Raw genomic sequence first — 24,259 nt, 5'->3', positions numbered from 1 at the left:
TTTCGAAACAGGTATTATCATGCAATTAAGAAAATTAAGGTTAAGAGAGGTTAAATTTAGGGGGAAAAATTCTTCCCTCCAAGGAATTTACACTGTAGTAAGGAGATATTCTATACACAATTAATAACATGTAATGCAGGTATGATGTAAACACAGTGAGGCAAACATATTCTCAAGAAAGAACTTGTTGACTTCTAGTCTGGATGATTTGGAAAGATTTTATGAGTGAGGCCACCCCTAATCACACCAGCAAGGATAGGATACTGTCTGTAGATGGAGATTTCAAAGAACATTCTGGAAAGCTTACAGTTTCACTCTGATAGACGGCTCCTGCTATACATGTTCTCAGGCAGGCTCAAGGACTCCGGATTCCCCAGTTAAACCCTGGAAGACTATATTTAGAGTTCTATAAATTAAGCCAACAGAAATATAGAGGTGAATTGGCAAAAATTTACAGCAAGCTCTCTAGTCAGAATATATAATGTTTTAAAATAATGGATATTTTTGAGGGCTTATTATGGTGTCAGAATTCTCTATGAAGTGATTTTAATAGGTTATCTCATTTAATTCTTCCAACATCTCATAATCCTTCTGACACCATGGAAAAGAAAGGAGGCCTAAAAAAGATCCTCAACTGCAAATAAGAGTCACATGATTGTTAAGCCATCCAGGCGAGAGACAGGTTTAGATTCCATGACTCCACAGGCAACTCAGGATGCTATGGATACAACTATTTCAAGCAAGGGAATATTTGAGTTCAGTCCAAAATGGAAATCTTAATTGAAGTCTATTAAGTGTTCAAGTTACAGAGGGACTTAAAACATTTAATGCTGTTTGAAAACTACATAAGTAGAAATTACCAAAGATAATCAGTAATAACATTTTCCCCTTGACCCATAGCTGTTCCAAAACCACCTAATTTAAATCACTTCCATCTAAACAAAAAATATAATCCTTTAATTCACTGCCACTCTCAGGGATTTTTTCATCTGCTCTTTCCTCGTGGTTTAATTTCAGTTCCTCTCCTTTCCATAAAGTGCTTTTCTTCAAACAAATCTCAGAAGTTACATCTCTAACACCATTTGGTGGTGACGGTGATGATGATGATGGTGATGGCCCCCTACCACTATGAATATGACTACACAAACAATCCATTAGAATGGCTCCATTCAGTGAATAGTTAATGCCTTCACTGTCTCAAAAAGCATGATAAATATGTTCACCATAATCCCCATTGCTATTTACCAACTAAATCTTTAGAATGAGTAAGATAAGGAAGTTCACCCAAAAAATTAGTTATTTGCTACATATATTTATGCAAATATTTTGGTCTTGGTTCAAATTCCTGACTTAAGCAGATACATAAATACCTTCTTTTCATTTCCAAACAGTTCATGTAGCAAGTGCAAAGATGGAGTTCAGCCTGAACATTATTCTCTTTCTAGCCTTACATCTCTTGCCTGAGGTGAAAAGCTCAATGGTAAATTTGAATAACAATGGATACGATGGCATTGTCATTGCAATTAATCCCAGTGTTCCTGAAGATGAAAAACTCATTCAAAACATAAAGGTAAGGGAAAATTTTATTATTTGCATATTTTCATTTCAGTGAGTATTTTCAACACATGTTGCCCTAGGCTTATACACATGCACTCATACAGAGTTGTAACTTTCCAAAATTACTCAGACAGTATTCATCATTTATGCAGTATTTATCTAAAGATTTTGCATATTTTTATTATAATACTAAATAATAACATATAATAATTCCCCTAATGAATTACTAAAAGGGACAAACTACTAATATTTTTTTCAAATAGTTAACAGAAACATTTTAGAGTAAATGGAAAAACATTATTAAATTTTATCTTTATAAAATTACTTTTATAACATTTTACTTACCCACATTTAAGCCCTAGGCATTCATTATCTGACATATTTTTTCAGTTGTTCATAATTTTTTAACCCTGAAAATTTTAAATTCTCATGTATCTATCTTAAAGAAAATATTACATTAAATTCTTTTTTTCGGGTGGGAGGGATGTTATGCAGGGGAAGCCATTGTAATCCATAAGCTGTACTTTGGAAATTTATATTCATTAAATGAAAGTTAAAAAAATTCTTTTTTTCATTCAAGAGGCAGAGAGGGAGAGCTCCCATCCATTGGTTCACTCTCAAAATGCCCAGGAGCTGAGAATCTGATCCACATTTATTTCTCCCTGTTCAACGGCAGGGATCCAATTACTTGAGACTTAATTTCTTGAGTTGACATGGGCTGCCTCCCAGGGTATGCATTAATAGGAAGGTGAAATCAAAGCTGAGCTGGGAATTGAACCCAGGCATTCTAATGTCGGACACAAATGTTTTGATCATCATTCTAACTGCTAGACTAAATTCTTGCCCTTACATATTTTTGAAGGTGAAATTTTCTTAAGTTTATTTGTATGTCACTTTAATATATATTATCTTCTTTGATACTCCCATTATTCCTGTGGTCAAAAGCAAAGATTACTATTTTGTGTCATATAAATGAAAGAAATTAAGTGATTTGAACTGTCTTACAATTAGTGGCAAAACCGGAATCTGAAGCCAATCACACCTGTTTTGTTTTTTTTTTTTTTTTCAATTTTTACTACTTGGTAAAACATAGTTTTTGATGAACATATTCCATACGAGAGGATAACACCCACAACTATAATAACCTATCAAATATTAAACACAATTTCTTTAAATAACCCAATTATGAAAACAACTGTTTAATTCAAGAAGAAACATGCCAAAAGGTTCCCAATTTTAATCACCTATGTATCTCACTCAACACCCTTATTTCAACCTCCAACCCATCCATAATGCTGAGTGTAGGTGCAGACAGGTAGAAACACAGGGTTGAGTTTTGACATGAAAATGAATAGTTTACCCAGTGTAGAGAAGTAGTAAAATTCAACCTGTTTTTCAATTATTCCCTGCCAAACTGTTTTGGGAAATGGAGCTTTGATTTTCTTCTTCTGGTTTGTGTGTGTGTGTGTGTGTGTTTATGCTCATTTCACTGTGAAACTGTTACCACAAGATAATTTTAATTTTGACAGGAAATGGTAACTGATGCATCTACTTACCTGTTTCAAGCTACCAAAAGAAGAGTTTTTTTCAGGAATGTACACATTTTAGTTCCAACAACCTGGAAATCAAAATCTGAGTACTTAATGCCAAAACAAGAATCATATGACCAGGTGGGCTATTTTATCTAACTCTTAATCTGTTTCCTACTTTTTTTTTAATCAGCACTTATGCTGTCTTGGTAATTATTAATAACTAATTTCATCATTAAATTAGTAATAGAGCTCTTCTTAATGTACATGAAAAAGTCCTTGTTTCTAAAATTCCTTGTTTCTACTGCTCCTGGACTTTTTATTTGTTCTGCTTTTAGGCAGATGTCATAATTGCAAATCCTTCTCTGAAATATGCAGATGATCCTTATACACTGCAATATGGACAATGTGGAGACAAAGGACAATATATACATTTTACTCCAAACTTCTTATTGACTAATAACTTATCTGCTTATGGGCCCCGAGGTGAAGATTATCTATTTTATACTTTCTCTCTTAACTCAAATGGGAAAAATATGTAACACTGTGATTAGTTACAACTTAAAGACTTAAAAAAATAAATATTAGTTAATACCTTTGCTTGTAAATATGTTAATTATACTTAATCTAAGTATATCTTTCTGTACATGTTTAATAATGAGTCACTTATTGACACAAACCCATTTCAAATTTTTTGAACTAATGAAAGGCATTAATTTTTAGAGTTCCTTAACTCAATTAAGTCAGTGAAATGGGGCAGAGAAACTTAAAATATGAGGGAACTGTATTAAAATAATTTAACTATAAATTTACAAGCGGCAATGTTCTCTCATAGGCAGAGTATTTGCCCATGAATGGGCCCACCTTCGGTGGGGAGTATTTGATGAGTATAATGTGGATCGGCCATTCTATAGTTCCACAAAGAATACTATTGAAGCAACAAGGTATGTATCAAAGAAATGTATTTTCAAAACTTTTCACTTTCATATCTTTAATTTTCTGCACCAGGCACACAAAGGCTTTCTCAAGTGATTGGATGTTCATATAATTAATTGTGATATCCATCCTGGCCCCTGTGTATGTGTTCCATTAATTCTGGGGATTCCATCTTGGAACCAATGTCAATAAGGAAATGGGAATCATTTCAGTACCCACAGAAACTGTACTAATATATGTTAGTGACTGGAGAGAAAGAAAAAAAACCATAGCCTAAATCCCAAAATATCAGAGAATTGGAGTTCAATCCAGCCCACTTTTTCATTCTACTTGATCCATAACTTTTTAAGGTGAATAGATTTCATTCATGGTAAATATATTTTACTTTTCATTTAATCTTTATCTTAAAGCAAAAAGTATATCTTATAAGGGTAAGTGAATAAACTTATTTTTTAAACATATACAATTCTGGGAGTAGATATAAACTGTCTCTATTAATCAGTAGCTGAGATATTCAAACCTTTGAATTAAAAGTATCAGGCACATGGATTAAAGAATATTGAAGAACAATAGAAACAAAATTAGTAAATAAGGCTTTGAGGTAAAAAAATGAATTACATGGAACAGGGGTAATAAAAACATGCCTCTTCCCTCCTCCTTTGAGTTGCTTGATGTTCACTGAGCTGCCTCTAGTCTTTCACATAGACCCTCAGCCTCAGACACTCATTCCTCCCACCTTCACCTGTGCAACTCCTTCCTTACACAATGTCTGCTAATCCTTCAAGACTCAGTTCCAACATTCTTCCTCTAAATGCCTTTCCTCTCCCTGCATTTGAGAGTGCTCCCATAGCAACATGTGTGGCCATCGCTCACATTTACATCACTGGGCGGTAACTGCCCATGCAATTTTATTTTCCCCATTTGACTTTAAGATCTTTGAGGACTGTGTTTTTTTTTAATCCCCATGCCATAAAATAAAAGCTAAACAAAGAATGTATAAAACAATAAACTTCGGGAAAATTAACAAGAAATGAATGAGTTTTCTTGTAGTCAGTTAGAGACAGAGACCAGTGAAAACAAGTATCTAAAACATTTACTGAGGTCTATTGTACACCAGGTCTTTTAGTATGGTTAACTTTCAAGCTTATCCTAGAACTAAACCCTTCAAGACATGACTCATCTCCCTTAATCTTTGCAAACACAAACAAATGTATTAAAGTGGATTAGGTTATGAAGGCTAATATTAACACAGAATGAGAGGATATCCTACATGTAAACAGAAACTGTGGAAGTCTCTACCCATATCCACCTCCCAGGGACTTGATACTTATCCTTAAATACATAAAAATTTCCATGCGGAATGTATTTTTATTTCTTCCTTCAGTCTAGCCCAATAGTTCTCAAAATGTAAACTATAAAGTTCTGTAAATTCAAAACTGAATATACCACATCTGGAAATTTTGGAGAACTTTAGGTATAATGTTGACTCTCCCCATCCACTAAGATGTAATTTTTCTGTATCTCCTAACTCATTAATCTTCATAGCACTCCTGCAAATTAAACTTATTATCTTCAGCTCAAAGTTGCAAAGGTAAGATATATATTCATCAAATTAGTGAACAATTAATGTTTAATAAATAGGACCTGACACATTGTTGTTATTGAAATTTATGGTGAATAGCGGTAGAATATTGTGCCTATTTCTACCAAAATGGAATTTTTGTTACATGATTTATAGCAGTGGTTACTGAGGAAAAGATTTTAGGATGTTGATCTTTGATGGTCTTCATATAATGTACCTGTAATCTAATTCTTCCATCATAGATGTTCCACCCAAATTACTGGCCGTAAGGTGGTTTTCAGGGAATGCAAAGGAGGCAGCTGCATAACCAGGCCATGCAGATGGGACTCACAGACGGGTCTGTATGAAGCAAAATGCACATTCATCCCAGACAAATCTCAGCTTGCAAAGGAATCCATTATGTTCATGCAAAATCTTGATTCTGTGAGTACTTTCTATTTCCAGTCTCACAAAAAAAAACAAAAACAAAAACAAACAAACAAATAAACAAAAAACCCATAGGGAAAAATAACTAGGAAAGCTGGATTTTTACTATGAAACGATGTGTACCACTAGAAAGGAGAAAAATTACTCATTATCTCCAGTCTGAATCAGTATAAGTCTGGGGGTTACCTCACCTCTTCTGATTAACATGTTTTTTTTTTTCCCCCTTCACATACAGCACTGTACCCTTCTCATTGAAGTCACATGAATTCTTGGAATTCCTTTCCTCATTGACTTTGGTCTTGTGTCTAGAGCTACAACCTTACTTTTTATTCCTTCTAAGTGTTAATCATACTATTTTTCTTAAGTACTTTATAAGGTAGCTTTAGAAAGGACTGACATTTTAGGTTTCCCATTATCTTCACACTAAAGCACATTAAGATATCTCAAAGTGGTAATTGTGAAAACACATATGGCTCTGTCTCCATAGACTAGACAAAAGGAAAAATGTTCACCATGATTAATGTGTATAATCAATTAAACAACAACAACATAATAAAGATTCAAAGCTAATGTTTGAACCAAAAAGTATGACTTAAATGTATAGTTTAAAAGAAAGAAAGGTGTCTTGAATCAGGTTGACTTGATATCAAAATCCAACATGTTTTTCTAAGCTGTATTACTGGGAGCAAACTGCTAAATCTCTAAATCTGAGATTTGGTTCTCTTATCTTTTAAAGGGAAATTAAAATACCTATGAAGAATCTTCAAAAATTTCATGGAAAACACGTATTACAACACAACTATGGTAGATTTCAAAATTTTTTACCAAAATACTTATCTTTCAATTTCATTTTCCATGAACTATTTAAAGCCCATTCATACTTCACATTTGCAATGTTTTTAGGTTTACAAGCAATATAAATGAAGTAATAGTATAATGCTTGAATCAAGATGAATATGAAATGAACTCTAAATTAAATTACTGATTTGTAAGATTTGTAAAGTATTTAGAAAATAACAGTTGTCTCTTTCTATGAACAACCCTAATTACTTTCTTTCCATTTAAAAATTTTAAATATTTGATGGATAATTGTACATATTTATGGGATACAGTATGATATTTTCATATATTTATGTCTGTATAATGATGAAATCAAATTAATTAACATATCTTTAACCTCAAAAATTTATTCATTTTGTAATTTATCTCTCCCATCTAAGTGTAATCTTAGACCTATTAACTTCTCCTTACCTCCCCTGTCCCTCTCTGCTTCCCAGCTGGTAACCATTATTCTAGTCTACTTCCATGAGATCATTTTCATAGATTCCATATAAGAATGTGATCATGTGGCATTTGTCTTTCTGTGCCCAATTTATTTCACTTAATACAATGTCTCCAAGCTAATCCATGTGGCTGCCAATGACTAGATTCCACTCCTTTTATAGCTGAATAATATTCCATTGCATAAATATACCATATTTTCTTCATCCTTCATCCATTGATGGATACCTAGGTTGATCTTGCCTGTTGTAAACAGTGCTGCAATAAACATGGAAGTACCGACATCTATCCAACATGTTGATTTCCTTTCCTTTGGATATATATCCAGTAGTGGGATTGCTGGATCATTTGGTAGTTCTATTTTTAGCTTTTTGAGGGACCACCATATTTTTCCTATGCATAATGACTGTATTAGTTTACATTCCCATCAGCAGTATGTAAAATTTACCTTTACTCCACATCATCACCAACATTTGTCAGTTTTTTTGTTTTTTCCTTTGTCTTTCTGATAAAAGCCATTCTAAATGGAATGAGATAATATTCCACTATAGTTTGAATTCCATTTCCCTAATAACTAGTAATGTTGAGTATTTTTTCATGTACTTGCTGACCAGCTGTATGTCTTCTTTTGAGAAATGCCTTTCCATTTAACTTTTCCATTTTTAAATAACATTATTTGGGTTGTTTTGTTATTGAGGTGTTTGGGTTCTTTATACATTCTGGGAATTGATCCCTTGTAGAATGCATAACATGCAAATATTTCCTCACATTCCCCATGCTGTGTCTTCACTCTGTTGATTATTCCCTTTGCTGTGCAACCTAATCTTAATGCAAAACCCTAAAGTTATCTAATTAAGGTTTCTAAATATGTCTAAAACTTGAAAATAAGAAACAGAGTTATGAAAGACAAAATAAACATACTACCACTTTTTTTATAGAGATTTATTTTATTTATTTGAAAGACAGAGTTACAGATAGAAGTAGAGCCAAAGAGAGAGAGAGAGAGAGAGTGAGAGAGGTCTTCCATTCGCTGATTCACTCCCCAGATGACCACAACAGCCAGAGCAGAGCTGATCAGAAGCCAGGAGCCAGGACCTTCTTCTGGGTCTCCCAACCATATGGGTCTTTCCCAGACCATAGCAGAGAGCTGTATCAGAAGTGAAGCAGCTGGGACTCGAACCAGCACCCATATGGGATGCCAGCACTACAGGCCAAGGCTTTAACCCACTGCACCACAATGCCGGCCCCACACACTACCTCTAAATTTTCATATACATAATCACTGACAACAAATACTTCCAAAGGCAAAGACTTGTAAATGCCTATTGTTTCTGGTAAGATTCAAAATTATTTTGGTGATTAGGCAATTAATGATTAAAGGCTTAGTGAAAATATAGATTTGTTATTTTCTTCTAAAACTCTTAAACTAATCCAAGTTAGATTTTTAATTAAAAATCATTTTTCAGCCTGATAATGCTCTCTCTTGAATTATTTGACACAGGATTCAGGAAAGTTCACTTTAATCTCCTGAGTCTGGATCAATAAAGGATAACCAAGTAGTTTACCATCCAAATAGATATCAAATTATGTAACAAACAAGGATAATTGGAATGTATATCACTTGTTCCAAATTTTAAATTTCAAAAGCATTTAGCTATGAGGAGATAATTCATGCTCCCTAACTGGGACATAATAATAATGAAGAAGATTATAGAGTTGAAATATAGATGGCAACTATTTAAGATATGGCTTAAAGATACAGAATTTTAACCATACATCTTGTCCAAAATAACACTAACTTCTTTATTTTATTTTATTTATTTATTTTTTATTTCTGATTATCACAAAGTAGATTAAATACTTTGCCTACCATCTGTACTCAGAGCATAACCTCAGGCCCAGGAAAGATACGATATGAAATATTAAATATTCAATTTCATTATTTCATTTTCTAATGTCACTTCATTATTCCTACCTCATGCCCAACCCTGTGTTAGGAGCTATAAATACAGAAATAATTAAAGATGAACTTTTCTTTTTTTTTTAAACTTTTATTTAATGAATATAAATTTCCAAAGTACAGCTTATGGATTACAATGGCTTCCCCCCCATAACGTCCCTCCCACCCACAACCCTCCCCTTTCCCACTCCCTCTCCCCTTCCATTCACATCAAGATTCATTTTCGATAAAGATGAACTTTTCTTAAGGAACTCAGATGCAAGAAAAAGTATGTATAATATAAAGTGGGAAGAGGTACAGAGATATGCACCAAGTGCCATCATGGCAGTAACCACCTCCAAGTGGAGGTCAGAAAATAGTTTCTGAAGAAATGAGTTTTGAGACAGGATTGAACAAAAAAAAAAGAGTATGGATTTGCCAAAGCAGGAAGGGAAGAAGATTCTTTGAAAGAAAAAAAGGAAGGAAGGAAGAAACAAAGAAAGGGAAATTTACAAAGCATAGAGTACAGGTAAGGCAAGCAGGCCATGCATGATGGCACTGCCCAAATTATTTGCATCATGGTTATTAAAGATTTTATTAGAACAACTTTCAGCAGATGACAGTAAAGGAACTTGAGAAATGGAGACCTTTATCTAATTTGCACATTTCCTTGGGTTAATGATCATACTAGCGGATGTTTTTGGCTTCTTCTAAGGTCAGACAGAAGTTTAGTATGGTAGAGGCAAAGGATACATGGTGAGCAAAGGGCAAGAAGTAGGGTTGAAGCAACAAATTGGGACACATAAAGCCAAGGTGTTGTCAGCTTTAGACCAGTGATGGGATCCATTTAATTCAATCAGGACAATAATGCTACTAATTGTGAAGAACAGGATGGAGTGAGACAATAATGGAAATAAAGAGATTAGTTGGAAAGCAACGGCAATAGACTAGTGAAAGACCTGTATAAAGGCAAGGGTAACAGTAGGAGAGAGGGACCAAATTTGATGGGCATTTCCTATCAGCTAAATTTGAACACAAACCACTACTTTAATGCAAACTATATTTTTCTCCCATCCAAATATCCCCATTTGTGAGATGTAAATCAGAGCCATACAAGAAATAAAAGAAACTCTTAAAACTAAGATAAAAGGTATTCAAATTTAATAATGTAGTTATTCTAAATTTGAAACCACATCCGGAGACTTTGTATTAGGAAGTAATTAAAACCATGAAATGACTATTAAAAGTATTCCAGGTAAGCTGAGGACTTCTGTAAAAATTAATTCCTAACTGAACAGTGTACTAATTTAGCAGAACATTTTCCCAAGTTACTAAATTTTTAAAACCTGGAGGATTTTTTGCAGGTTTTATAGTAATGAAACATTCATTGGCAGAATTATTGGATACAATTCACCATTGGCCAGTAAAAGAGAGTTACACGTTTCCCCATTTTCTCCCTATACTTTCATTACTTTTACAGGAACATTTTACTGATGGCAAAGTTCATCAGAGTCAGTAGCAATCCAGGTTGTTAAAAATACCTGTCTTCACATTTTTCCATCATCTTCAAAGATGTGGAACTTACTTAGACAATAAAGGGAGGTCATTTTCTCCACCCTACGTGTCCTCTTTTCCTTGAACCTAAAGTTTCTGCTCCCCAAAACTTAGAAGGCAAAGAAAGTAGTCATGCCAGTTGGCATGATCTACCTATACATAAAAGAATCACCAAAAAAAAAAAAACTTTATTGGTACAAAATAATAGCTTTGCCCAGTTTCCAACCCATTTGATGCAAAAAGTATGTCAGAATGCTAGATTATGAAATAATGTTTAGTTTTCAGGAGATCAAATCTGTGAAGGATGTGTATGGCAGCTAACTACCTATTTGGAAAGGAAGGGACTGCCCCACAAGTTATTTTAGTATTGTCTTGATTTTTTTTTCCAGGTGACTGAATTTTGTACAGCAAATACACACAATACAGAAGCTCCAAACCTACAAAACAAAATGTGTAATCACAGAAGCACATGGGATGTAATCATGGACTCTGAGGATTTTCAGAATGCATCTTCCATGGCAGGAACGAATCCGCCACCTCATCCTATATTTTCTTTGCTCAGAGCCAAACAACGAGTAGTCTGTTTGGTACTTGATAAATCTGGAAGCATGGACTCTGTAAGTCAGGTTTTGTTGTTGTTGTTGTCTTTCTGATTTTGTTTCTGTTTTGCCTGTTCTCTTAAGCAATTAAACTAATAGAAACAAACTTAATCTGAGGTTTACTTCTCCATAACTAACAAACATTCGTTTATGTTCTAATAAATTTTAATGTGATGATTTTTATTCCTTAACTTTTATTTCTGGCTAACCAGAAAGAAATACAATTTTAAAATCAGGAAAAATGAAAATTATCCATAAAACCACGATCAAACCTTGTCATTCCAGTCTCATCTTTGTTAATATATGGGTATTTGGGTTTTTTCCTTCAAAAATGTGATCATATTTTATATAATGTCTTATAATCTGACTTTTTTGCTTAACATACCTTAAGTATTTTCTATGTAAAAAGTAATTCCATTATACAGTTTTTAATGGTTACATCACATGTTCACAACATAATGTAGTCAATCTCTCATTGCTTGATATTTTGAAAATTTTAAACTTGTTATTTAAAAATGTGTTGCAGTGAACATCTTTGTATGCATTTTTTAATTATTATCTTAGGAAAAATTCCTGTATAAAAAACTATTAAGGGGCCAGTGCTGTGGAATAGTAGGCTAAGCTTCTACCTGGGGAGCGAGCATCCCATATGGGCTCCAGTGCATATCCCAGCTGCTCCTCTTCTGATCCAGCTCTTTGCTGTGGCCTTGGAAAGCAGTAGAGGATGGCCCAAGTCCTTGGGCCCCTGCACCCACGTGGGAGACTTGGAGGGAGCTCCTGGTTCCTGGCTTCAGAATGGACCAGCTCTGGCCTTTGAGACCATTTGGGGAGTGAACCATTGGATAGAAGACCTTTCTCTCTGTCTCTCCCTCTCTCTGTCTATGACTCCACCTCTCAAATAAATAAATAAATAAAATCTTTTTTTAAAAAAAGCTATTAAAACACTATAGATTTTAAGTTTTTTCCTAGTATAACATGATATTTTAAGATATATTGCTTAAATTTTTTAATAAAATAAAGGAATTAACACTTAGAATATATCAGTCAATTATTATCATGATTTATGGCTCATGAATAAATATCTCTTTAATCTGTCAAGATTTCAAGAGACTTGGAAGTATTCAGACAATTTTTTTTTCTTTACACAGGAAGACCGTCTCCTTCGAATGAATCAAGCAGCAGCACTGTACTTAATTCAAATTATTGAAAGAGAATCCTTGGTTGGGATGGTCACTTTTGAAAGTACTGCTAAAATCCAAAATAATCTAACAAAAATAACTGATGATGACACTTACCAAAAGATCACTGCAAACCTGCCTCAAGTTGCTGGTGGTGGAACCTCCATTTGCAGTGGACTCAAAGCAGGATTCCAGGTACATTTTTTAAAAGAATTTAAATATCATTTGTCATTTACTGCTCCTTTATTTTTGTATAATTACCTTTGAACAAGGGTAACAGGTTCTCTTATTTTAAAATATCATGATCATAGGGCCAGATGTGTGTCACAGAGGTTAAGATGCTATTCAGGAGACTGGTATATTGGAGTACATAGTTTGAGTCCCATCTACTCCACTTTCCATCCTGTTTTCCTGTTAGTGCACACCTTGAGAGTCCATAGGCAATGGCTTAACTCTAGGTCCCTGCCACCCATCTGGGGAATCTGGATTGAGTTCCAACCTCCTGGCTTTGGCCTGACCCAACCTTGGCTGCTGTAGGCATTTAGGGAATGAACTAGTGAATTAAAGATCTCTCTCCATCTGTCTGCCTTTCAAATAAAATGAAAATAAATAAAAAAATTTTAAAAATAAAAATATTGCGACCTGACTAAAGTAAATCATTGGGGGGGGAGCCTCTTCTACTACCTATTGTTTATAGCTAAAGCTCTACAAGTGCACTGGTTCCACTGGCATAGCCCTAAAGAACTGCATTGCACTGGGGCATCATTAAACCAAGGAAGAAGATTGCAGGGAGCACACAATCATCTGGATTTTCCTGAGGAGCTCCCCATTTCTCTATCACGCCCATGGTCAGCATCTCTGTGAGCAGAAAATATTGCCAGTGAGGAGACTGTTGAAAAGGGAATTAGTAACATTTCTATATCATGAACAAAAGGACAAGGAAAGCCCCAGTGCATCAGTTTAAACTGCTATTTTAAAAATCACAAAGATAGAGGTGGCTACTCAAGCAGTATAGTACCCAAATCAGTGAAACAGGTGGAAGTTAAATGAAATCAAAACTAGGAACTGAAAAAATTGAGTGCACCTTTTGAACACTGCTCAGTTGCCTCTGGTACCCACATGAATTCCTTCCAATCTAGGTTAATCCTGTCTTAAGCCTGTTTATTGCCATGTTTTCAGTCATAAAAACAGAAAAACCACTTCCTTTGCTGATTCCCTCCTTCCCCCAGTTAAAGTGAAGATTCTACTCATAAGCAAGCTTCTGGTTAATAGACCTCTTAGCTTTTCTTGCAGTGTCTATTTGTCATAAAGCATAATGATTTAAGAAGGCAGGCTCTGGACTCAGACAAACCTGGAATTCTGGGACAGGTATTTGGACACCCACATCCCACATCAGAATACTTGAGTTCAATACTCAGCTCCAGCTCAATTCCAGTTTCTTGTTAATGCAAACCCTGGGAGGCAGCAGTGACCACTCAAGTGATTTCTGCCACGTACACAGGAGACCCAAACTGAGTTCTTTGCTGGCAGAAATATGTATACCTGGGAGAAAGACAAGCATTAAGATTCTATCTTTAGGGCCAGCACTGTGGCGTAGCTGGTTGAGCTGCCACCTGCAATGCCAGCATCCCATGTAGGCACCGTTTTGAGTCCTGGCTGCTCCACATCCAGTCCAGCTCTCTGCTATGGCCTGGGAAAGCAGTGGAAGATGGCCCAGGTCCTTGGATCCCTGCACAAGTGCGGGAGACCAAGAGGAGGTTCCAGATTCCTGGCTTCAGATTGGCACAGCTCCGGCTGTTGCAGCCATCTGGGGAGTGAACCAACAGATGGAAGATTCTCTCTCTCTCTCTCTCTCTCTCTCTCTCTCTTTCTCTCTCTCTGTCTCTCCTTCTCTCTCTGTGTAACTCTTTCAAGTAAATAAATACATTTAAAAAAAAAGATTCTATATTTGTTCTCTGAGTGAGATCCCAGCAGAAAGAACGGACCATCAAAGAAGGAGGTACCTTTCTCTGAAGGAAGGAGAGAACTTCCACTTTGATTATGGCCTTGCCTAAATAAGGTCAGAGTTTGTGAACTCAAGAGGCTTCCATAGCCTTGGCAGCTCATGACAAGAGCCTTGGGTGATTAATGACATCATAAATGAGAGTGTCAATTGTTAAATCAACAACGGGAGTCACTGTGCACCTGCCCCCATGTAGGACCTCTGCCCTTAATATGTTGTACTATGAGAATTAACGGTAAAACTAGTATTCAAACAGTACTTTATACTTTGTGTGTCTGTGTGGGACAGAAGTGTTGAAATCTTTACTTAGAATATACTAAGTTGATCTTCTGTATATAAAGATAGTTAAAAATGAATCTTAATGAAGAATGGGATGGGAGAGGAAGTAGGAGTTGGGATGGTTTGTGGGTGGGAGGGTGTTTATGGGGGGAAAACCACTATAATCCAAAAGTTGTACTATCAAAATTTATATTTATTAAATAAAAGTTTAGAAGAAAGATCCTGTCTTTGAAAACCTCGAAGACCACTGTACGTTGCGCTCATTTCCATAGGCAAACTCAGCCAGGGATGACAATGCCAAAGTTTCCTTTTTATTTACTCCAATGCATAGGACTGAAGATTTCTCAAAAACTGAAGGACAGGTATATTCTAGTTTAGGTTTCTTCAGAAATGACTGATAATTAATAACCTGGCTTTTCACTCTCAGGCTATTACTTACAGTAACCAGAATACCTCTGGTTCTGAAATCGTGTTACTAACAGATGGGGAAGATAATGGAATACATTCATGCTTCGAGGAGGTAAAACAAAGTGGTGCAATCATTCACACCATTGCCCTGGGACCTTCTGCTGCCAAAGAACTGGAGATCCTATCAAGTATGACAGGTAAGCCTTTCTAATCTCTTCCATATCAGGGGCTCTTTCTCCATAACCTATAAATCTGCTGAAAAATTCCTACCTTATTGCCAGTTTTGCGATGAAGCGGGTTAAGCCACCACCTTTGTCAGTTGCACTGTTTCCAATCTAGTTCCCTGCTAATGTGCCTGCGAAGGCAGCAGAAGATGGCCCAAGTACTTGTGCCCCTACTACCCATGTGGGAGACCCAGATGAAGTCCCTGGCTCCTGGTGCCAGGCCCAAGCCCAGACGTTGTGGTTATTTGGGGAGTGAACCAGTGGGTTGAAGATTCTCTCTCTCTCTCTCTCTCTCTCTCTTTTTCTCTCTACAATGTATTTTTTCATAACTCGTCACACCTAGATAATCTTGCTCTTCATTATTTATTGGCTATATTTTTTGTTGGCTTCACTGAATCAATTTCTATTTTATTCTAGATTGTTATTCTCTGTTTTGATTACAAAGTCTCTTCAAAATGTTCATGGAAAATGAATATTAAGAAAAAAACTGTATGGATTTCACAAATTTTTGCATCAAATTAAATATGTTTAATTCCATTTTCCATGAACTCTTTGAGGGCCCCAAATAGAAAATAATAATCAGCTGCCTCATAATACCAACTTAAATTTAATTTTTGGAAACTGCTTAGTGTGGTATACTAGTATGGCAGGCACTTAAATTTTAGATTGATATAAAAACAATAAAATTTGACTTCCCTTTAAAGTTTCCATTATTCTTACTTATACCACTCGTTTTAAACAAGATTTTAGTTATTATAGGATTACATCTGGTACACTGTCACACAGAGTTCATAAGGTTCTGAAAAATTCATTTTTTGTAAGTTTAAAAAGAAATGTACATTGGGATCGGCGCTGTGGCATCGTGGGTAAGGCTGCCACCAGCAGTGCTGGCTTTCCAGGGGGCCGGTTCGAGTCCCAGCTGTTCCACTTCTGATCCAACTCTCTGCTATGGCTTGGGAAAGCAGTGGAATATGGCCCAAGTCCTTGGGCCCCTGCACCCATGTGGGAGACCAAGAAAAAGCTCCTGGCTCCTGGCTTTGAATCAGCACAGCTCCAGCCATTGTGGCCATCTGGAGAGTGAACCAGTGGATGGAAAACCACTCTCTCTCTCTCTCTGCCTCTCTGTAACTCTGCCTTTCAAATAAATAAATAAATCTTTAAAAAAGAAATGTACAGTAGCCATTTGGGGAGCAAATCGGTACATGGACAATCTCTCTGTGTGTGTTTCTCCCTCTCTGTAACTCTGCCTTTCAAATAAATAAAAATTTTAAATTATCTTTAAAAAGAAATGTTAAAATAGATTTTAAAGTTTATTTATGACAGCACAAATACAAATATGATATTCCCCTTCAAAATTCCATTCTAGGAGGGTATCGCTTCTATGCAAATAAAGACATAAATGGTCTTATTGATGCTTTCAGCAGAATTTCATCTAGAAGTGGCAGCATCTCTCAGCAAGCTCTTCAGGTTAGAATATTAAGAAAATTCTTTACTCTCTCACATTGTAATAAATTTCCATTTCAAAATTATTAACTTTTCTTTGTCTAATAAATAAACTTTTTGCCTGAAAATATTTCAGATGTGCAGAAGAAAAACATTCTTACTGAATTTTCTTTTCCATGACACTCTCCTCTTGAATTCTTCCATTCCTCATCTTTATATGTCCTTTATTTGGAAAAATTCTTAAAAATTTCCTTAACCACTTTAACTAAAATCTTAACAAATTTAACATTATTCTGAACTAACTATACTTTAAAGCTCTATTAACTATAATAATAAATGGGTTTTATATGTTGTTTTTATTTATGTAACAGTTGGAAAGTAAAGCCTTGAATATAACGGGAAGGAAATGGATAAATGGTACAGTGCCCGTGGATAGTACCATTGGAAATGATACTTTCTTTGTTGTCACATGGACAGTGCAAAAGCCAGAAATTATTATTCAAGATCCAAAAGGAAAAAAATATAATACCTCTGATTTCAAAGAAGATAAGCTAAATAGGCGGTCTGCTCGCCTTCGAATACCAGGTGTTGCAGAGGTAAGTCTATTCTTTTATTTTCACCATGCCTTATTAATCAATTTCTATTTTTTAAAAGAAACTAACATCATATATATTTCCAATATTAAAATAGCAACACATCATATTATTAAAAAAGAAGTCAAATAGAATAATTGGGTATTCATATCCACACTATTACTAGTTTATAAAATCAGATGTTAAAACTCATAATCATTCTCTTTAAAGTTTTGAATAATGTAACATTGCAAGTAAGGAATAGTAAACTATCACCAAGGTTCCAAAATAGATTTTTGCTTTAAATTTTCAGACAGGTACATGGACTTACAGCCTTCGAAGTAATCATCCCAACTCTCAATTAATTACGGTGACAATGACCACTCGAGCAAAAAGTCCCACCACACTCCCAATAATTGCAACTGCTCACATGAGTCAAAATACAGCACGTTACCCTAGCCCACTGATTGTTTATGCACGAGTCAGCCAAGGGTTTCTGCCTGTTCTGGGAATCAATGTAACAGCTATCATAGAAACTGAAGATGGACATCAAGTAACTTTAGAGCTCTGGGATAATGGGGCAGGTAATAAAATCTACATCAACTTCCTTAAATCCTCGTACAATTTCATAACTCAGAAATCAACATTTTCTGTATAGCTAAATGAATCATAAAGATGAATTAAATTTTGATTCTTTTAAAACTTCATAGTTGGTTATCTTGACAAGTCAAAGACAGAGACACATTTATCTTCTTTAAATTTTATGAACAATTTTGCATTTCCTATGAAACTTATAAGTAGAATTTTTCTTTATTTTCATTAATGCCAGTGTTTCAATCTCCAGTTCAATTATATTTTCTGCATTTTGATAAACTTCTTTTATAAAATTCCAATAGTAACAGCTTGTAATAGTGGAAAGTCTACCAGGAATTAGATTTTTCTAATATCCTGCGGTTAGCAAGTGGACAAATAAGCTTTGATCCAAATCAGTCTAATTCTGGGATGGTGTACTTAGAACACTATGCTATACTATAATCCAGATTGCTGACATCACTAATGCTCATGAACAGTTGTCTTTTTTATTTTATTGGATGACTAATTATTACATTTCAATTTCAAGGTGCTGATACTGTCAAAAATGATGGCGTCTACTCAAGATATTTTACAGATTATCATGGAAATGGTAGATACAGCTTAAAAGTACATGCCCAGGCAAGACAAAACACAGCAAGGCTAAGTTTAAGGCAACAACAGAACAAAGCTCTGTATATACCAGGCTATGTTGAAGATGGTAAGTATCATTAAAATAGAGACATGTCAGTTGTTTAAGTAAATTGCATATGGCAGACACTGAAAATATAATGTACTATGGAAAACTCAAAGTATATGCAATAATTTATATAATTTAAAGCATATTCATATTAGTGGACCTAGCATAAACCTATGGTTCATTTACACACACACCCAGTTCATTTCATTCACATTGAACAAAAATTTTACTGAGTACTTCCTATGCGACAAGCACTGTGCTAAATGCTGCAACTACAAAGACAAATAAATCACAATCCTGACATAAAGTATTTACAGTCATGTTATTGAGACGTTAAAACACGTTTGTAACATACTATAATGCCTCATCATTAATTTTAAATAGATACCAACATAACAAGTGTTCTTCACTTAAAGCTGTTACCTTTTTCAAAGTTTGCTATCAAACCCTTCATGGCTGAAATATCAACTTCAAAACTAAGAATCGACATGGCAATATGAAAAGTTACACATTTCCTTTTTGTGGTAGGTAAAATCATACTGAACTCACCCAGATCTGAAGTCAAAGATGATTTGGCACAAGTTGAAGTAGAAGCCTTTAGTAGACTAACCTCTGGAGGGTCCTTTACTGTGTCCGAAGCGCCTCCTAGTGGTGATCAACATCATGATTTCCCACCTGGTAAAATTGTGGACCTGGAGGCCAAATTTAATGGAGATTATATTCAACTTTCATGGACTGCCCCTGGATATGTTCTTGATAAAGGAAGAGGTAAGTGTGCTATACATTTCAAAATAAACAAATCCCATTAGCTTTCATTTGCGAAGAACTTTCTAATGTTCCATTTATAAGTAACATGTATGAAGTCTCATCTACTAGGGCCCATAATTTACTGATTTTCATATGAAAAAATCAAAGCTCCAAGAGACAAGGAAAATTTTATATCTTAGAACTCGAACTTAGTCTTTTCAGATTGTATTGTGTCAAACTACCTCTCACTATTTGAACCATCTTGAAATTAGTTTGAGAAGACTGAGTTAGCAGCTTTCTGTTGCATTCTATTCTTCCTACAAGGGGAATTTTCTTCTAAATATTTCTGTACTTGTACAATTTTATTCATATTTTATGTTTTGATGTATTTTCAAACACTATTAGACTCATAAGAAACAACCTCTACACTCAACAGTCAATTGAGTCCAAAAGACACACAAATAACATAATTTCAGCTGCTGTAATAAGAGGCAGTTGTAAACACAGAATGATATGGGAGCTCGTAGGTAGACTATAAACTTCAAGTTGGGAGTTAAAAGCATAGTTTATATCTTAAAAATCTTTCCAGAGGAGTCTATCCCCAAACTGAGTCAAAGAATCAAACTAGCTAGCTAAAGGAACCCACTAGTTTGGAAAAACTTGTCCATGGAGTTTGAATAAAGTTAAAGGAAAAAATGGCTCATTTACACAGAGTCCCTAATAATAAATTTCTCTATTCCAGAAAGCTTAAATTACTCTGCTTTAAATTTAACTGAATTTAATCAAAATTTATTGAATGCCTACAATATTTCAGTATTATGTAGACTCGTCTACTTTTTTTTTTTTTTAAGACTTATTTATTTATTGGAGAGGTAGAGTTGCAGACCGAGAGAAGTAGAAACAGAGAGAAAGACCTTCTATCTGCTGCTTCACTCACGAATGGTTGCAATGGCTGGAGCTGAGCCGACCAAAAGCCAGGAGCTTGTTCCAGGTCTCCCACATAGGTGCAAGGGCTCAAGCACTTGAGCCATCTTCTACTCCTTTCCCAGGCCATAAGCAGAGAGTTGGACCAGAAGTGGAGCAGCTGGGACTCAAACTGGGGCCCATATGGGATGCCAGCACTGCAGGCAGAGGCTTTACCCACCATGCCACAGCACCGGCCCCACTGTATATCTTTTTATTATTCTACAAGGAAAAATCACTGAGGTCACAGGAAACAAAATACACACAAAGTTCTTTTTGTACTTTCATGTTGAGAACTCTTATTTTGACATTCATATTGTGACATATTATTCTGAAAAAATCATTTTCTTATGCTATGATCCTGAAACATGAAAAAAATTTTAATTAAAAAAACCAATAGTGTCACTGAAAAAGCCACAAATGAAATTACTTAACCAAATACTTAATTCCAAATTCAGTTATGTAAAGAGCAAGACTTCAGTTAAATATTGGGTTCATAAAAATGCCTCACATGCTAATTATAGGAAGTAATAGAAGTAGGAATAACTCAATACACATAAACACTTAAGGGAAAGGGGTATCAACATGTATAGCCATAAACGCCTGAAATGTGTAGGATCTAACCTTTCTCTTTCCTTGTGACAAGCAGGAAAAGGGAATAGTAGCTGTGGAATGCTTCCTTCTGGTATTCCAAATGTAAAGTAGTAGTAGCTTCTTAAAAAATAAATCAACATCTATAGAAGTTCAGATGAAACATTTAAACTCTCTGGGACACAATTCTATATATATCAAGTATGGAAAATTAAACTGTATGACCTAGAATTATTAAAATAAGGAGACATAATCCTAATATTTTATAATTCTCTAATTCCACCAATTTGGGCATCAATTTAACAACTGTATTCTGGACCAACAAGTAATTAAGGAGATCAAATACATGCCCAAAGCAGTACTAGGTACTCAACATGATATGAAAGGAACACAAAGCAGAGTCTGTGCCCTCAAGAATAGTATAATCTGATAGGAATGAAAAATTGTATCTCACTAAAACAATCTGGAGAACTCCATCCTGGCATTAGGTGTTCATGGAAGACACTTTTCAGGTGGATGAAATATGCAAACAAAACTTCATGAAGAAGTTAGGCCCTGGTTGGACCTAGAAAAGTAAGAACTGCAGAGATAGGGAGAGGAAGGCATTTGGGGGAGAAAATGAACCTAATACTATAACCAAAGTCAAGAAACAAAATGTCACAATGGACTATTTCAATCAAAATAAAAGATGGATGCATAGACAGATCTATGTAAATGGAACATAGAGTTTGTATGAATACTACAATAGATTGATAAGACCTACTTGTGGAGAAATTCCATATTAAACAAAAGCTTTGAATTTTAAACACACACATACCACACCCATAGAGCCAAATTATTCACCATGCACTTGAACTATCTTTATCATTTCATGAAAAAATAAAAAATATTCACTTCAAAAAAGGACATTTGATATTTTATGATTTATCACATTATAGAATGTGAGAACATATTTTTATATCAATGACTGACAGATTTCCAAAAGAAGTATGCAATGAAACACATATGTTGACATGGTCCTTTCCTTTCTTGATAAAATAATAACAGTCATAACAGCTAATATTTCAAACATCTATTAACTTAATATTCATTAAATTATGCTAAACATTTTTCTTGCATTATTATAGATAGTTTTCACCACTAGAATAAAAGCAGTTAATAAATATTTGTTGAGTTAATTGAACAACTGAATCTATTTTGCAGATAAAGTGAATATAAGAAAGGGTAAATGGATTTTTCTTCATTACATAGTGGGAGAATTCGAGCACTAATCAAGGCCTGCCTAGCACCTGAGCACATGTTTAATTAGGACGCGTTCCAGGCTCCATGCTTCTTTGCTCTTTATCCTTACCCATTTCCCTATTTTGATTCTGTTCCTTCCCCTTCCTATTACTCCCTCTTACATAATGTATCTATTTGTTTCCCAGCTGAGAGATATATTATAAGAATAAGTGAGAGCTTCCTGGATCTCCAAAAAGATTTTGACAATGCTACTTTAATGAATACTTCTCTTCTGATACCTAAGGAGGCTGGATCAACAGAAAATTTTGAATTTAAACCAGAACCTTTCAAAATAGAAAATGGCACCAATTTCAATATTGCAATCCAAGCCATCTACCAAGGCAATCTCACCTCAAAGGTTTCTAACATTGCACAAGTAACCAAGTTCATTCCTCCACAGGAACCTAGCATCCCTGCTCTGGGTACCAATACTGCAATCAGTTTGGCAATTTTTGTATTAGCTGTGATCTTACCTATATTTTAAACTAGAAATTGTATTATAACTAAAATTCAATGTTATGCAAATTTGGTAAATATTCACTTAGAATTTGATTAATTGTACTCACTGTCTAGTATACAACTCTTTGCAATACCAAAGGGATGTACAAAGTTGTAAATTTCCTAATTCCTTGAGGTAATCAATATTGATTGTGCTGCTAAATGTAAGTTAAAATGAATATGCCATTTCCTGCCTTGAACAATCCATTAACTAAGTTTTAATACGAAAAAAGATGTATACTTGCACTTGTAAGCTTTTTAAGAAACATTTTTAACGGGTGTTACAAATTCATCTGATAAATTAACAAAACCAAAACCTGTCACTTCAAATATTTATGCATACTCAAAGCAAATAATTTTATGTTAGAATAATTTATATTTCATTCTTTATTATTAATGAATATTTCATGTTTATATAAGAAGTAATCAAAAAGATAATTCTTCAATGAAAAAATGGACTAAAATAGTAAAGAGGTCAAATTTGTTTTTTATTATTGATTAAAAGTGGCACATCAAAGCTTCAGCCATAGGAATGAACTGACAAGCAAGAATGCATTTCTGCATGAACTGTGGAACATCACAATTAAATTCTGTCGCCATTCTGAGAATATCATTGGGTCCTAAAAATATTACCAAGAGATTTTATTAAGATAGTTTTATTTTCACTTCACTCTACACAGCATCTAGAATAGTGCTTGATACATAGTAGATATCATACACATAATTACTATATAAGTTGATGAATACTTTCATACCCTCAAAAGAAGTTACAATTTGATCCCTTTACATTAAATATTCACAAAAATATCATGTGCACATGGTATTATGAATAATGAAAACTACTTGCCAACACTAACCTGAAATAATACATGAGTTTCAGAAAATTAATTGTATCATCTCAAAGGAATTTATAAGGTATCTAATAAAATGTAAAGCTATTATTGTGTGTATAGCAACGGTGTGAGTTCTTGAGAGAAAGAGTTATATTGAACAAAAAATTCTTTGTTTAAAAACAAGAAAATTCCAAAAGCTGTTTGAACATCAGAAATGAAGAAGCTATGTTAATTTGGGCAGGCAGGGAGCTAGTGAATGAGGAGCTGAGAGACTGCCAGCAACCCTGCAATGCCAAAACCCCCACCTCTTTCACACTGATTCAACATGGCTGCCGGCTCAGCACATCCCTTCCCACCATGCACCTGAGCCTCACTTCCCCTCCTGCAGGAGATGCCATGATGACTATGTGTGTGCCACAGCCCCACACTGAGATACCATGATACTTCCTGGAGATCACCATGTGGGCTGAAGCTTCACACAAACTCTCCTTTATTTGTATATTCAACGAGGGCAACATCCCCTACCATATAAAGGCATGACCCCAACTTCGTCTGAGGCAGCAGCTT

General features: G+C 34.9%; 1 protein-coding gene across 1 annotated transcript; it reads left to right on the top strand.

Annotated features, from left to right (window-relative positions):
• Positions 1-1,385: 1,385 nt before the first annotated feature.
• Positions 1,386-23,798, top strand: LOC100352679 (calcium-activated chloride channel regulator 1). Its single transcript, XM_008264946.5, has 14 exons — positions 1,386-1,570; positions 3,087-3,227; positions 3,425-3,572; positions 3,922-4,030; positions 5,847-6,027; positions 11,194-11,421; positions 12,552-12,776; positions 15,290-15,467; positions 16,861-16,961; positions 17,309-17,533; positions 17,823-18,093; positions 18,630-18,800; positions 19,308-19,547; positions 22,508-23,798. Exons 1-14 carry the CDS (start codon positions 1,412-1,414, stop codon positions 22,843-22,845), a joined length of 2,715 nt encoding a protein of 904 aa, XP_008263168.2. The 5' UTR covers positions 1,386-1,411; the 3' UTR covers positions 22,846-23,798.
• The last annotated feature ends 461 nt before the right edge of the window (positions 23,799-24,259 follow it).

The sequence above is a fragment of the Oryctolagus cuniculus genome, chromosome 7 (genome assembly GCF_051225735.1).
Source record: "Oryctolagus cuniculus isolate XC-2025 breed Fujian yellow rabbit chromosome 7, ASM5122573v1, whole genome shotgun sequence".
NCBI classification, from domain to species: domain Eukaryota; kingdom Metazoa; phylum Chordata; class Mammalia; order Lagomorpha; family Leporidae; genus Oryctolagus; species Oryctolagus cuniculus.
This window is presented reverse-complemented; position numbering and strand designations above follow the sequence as displayed.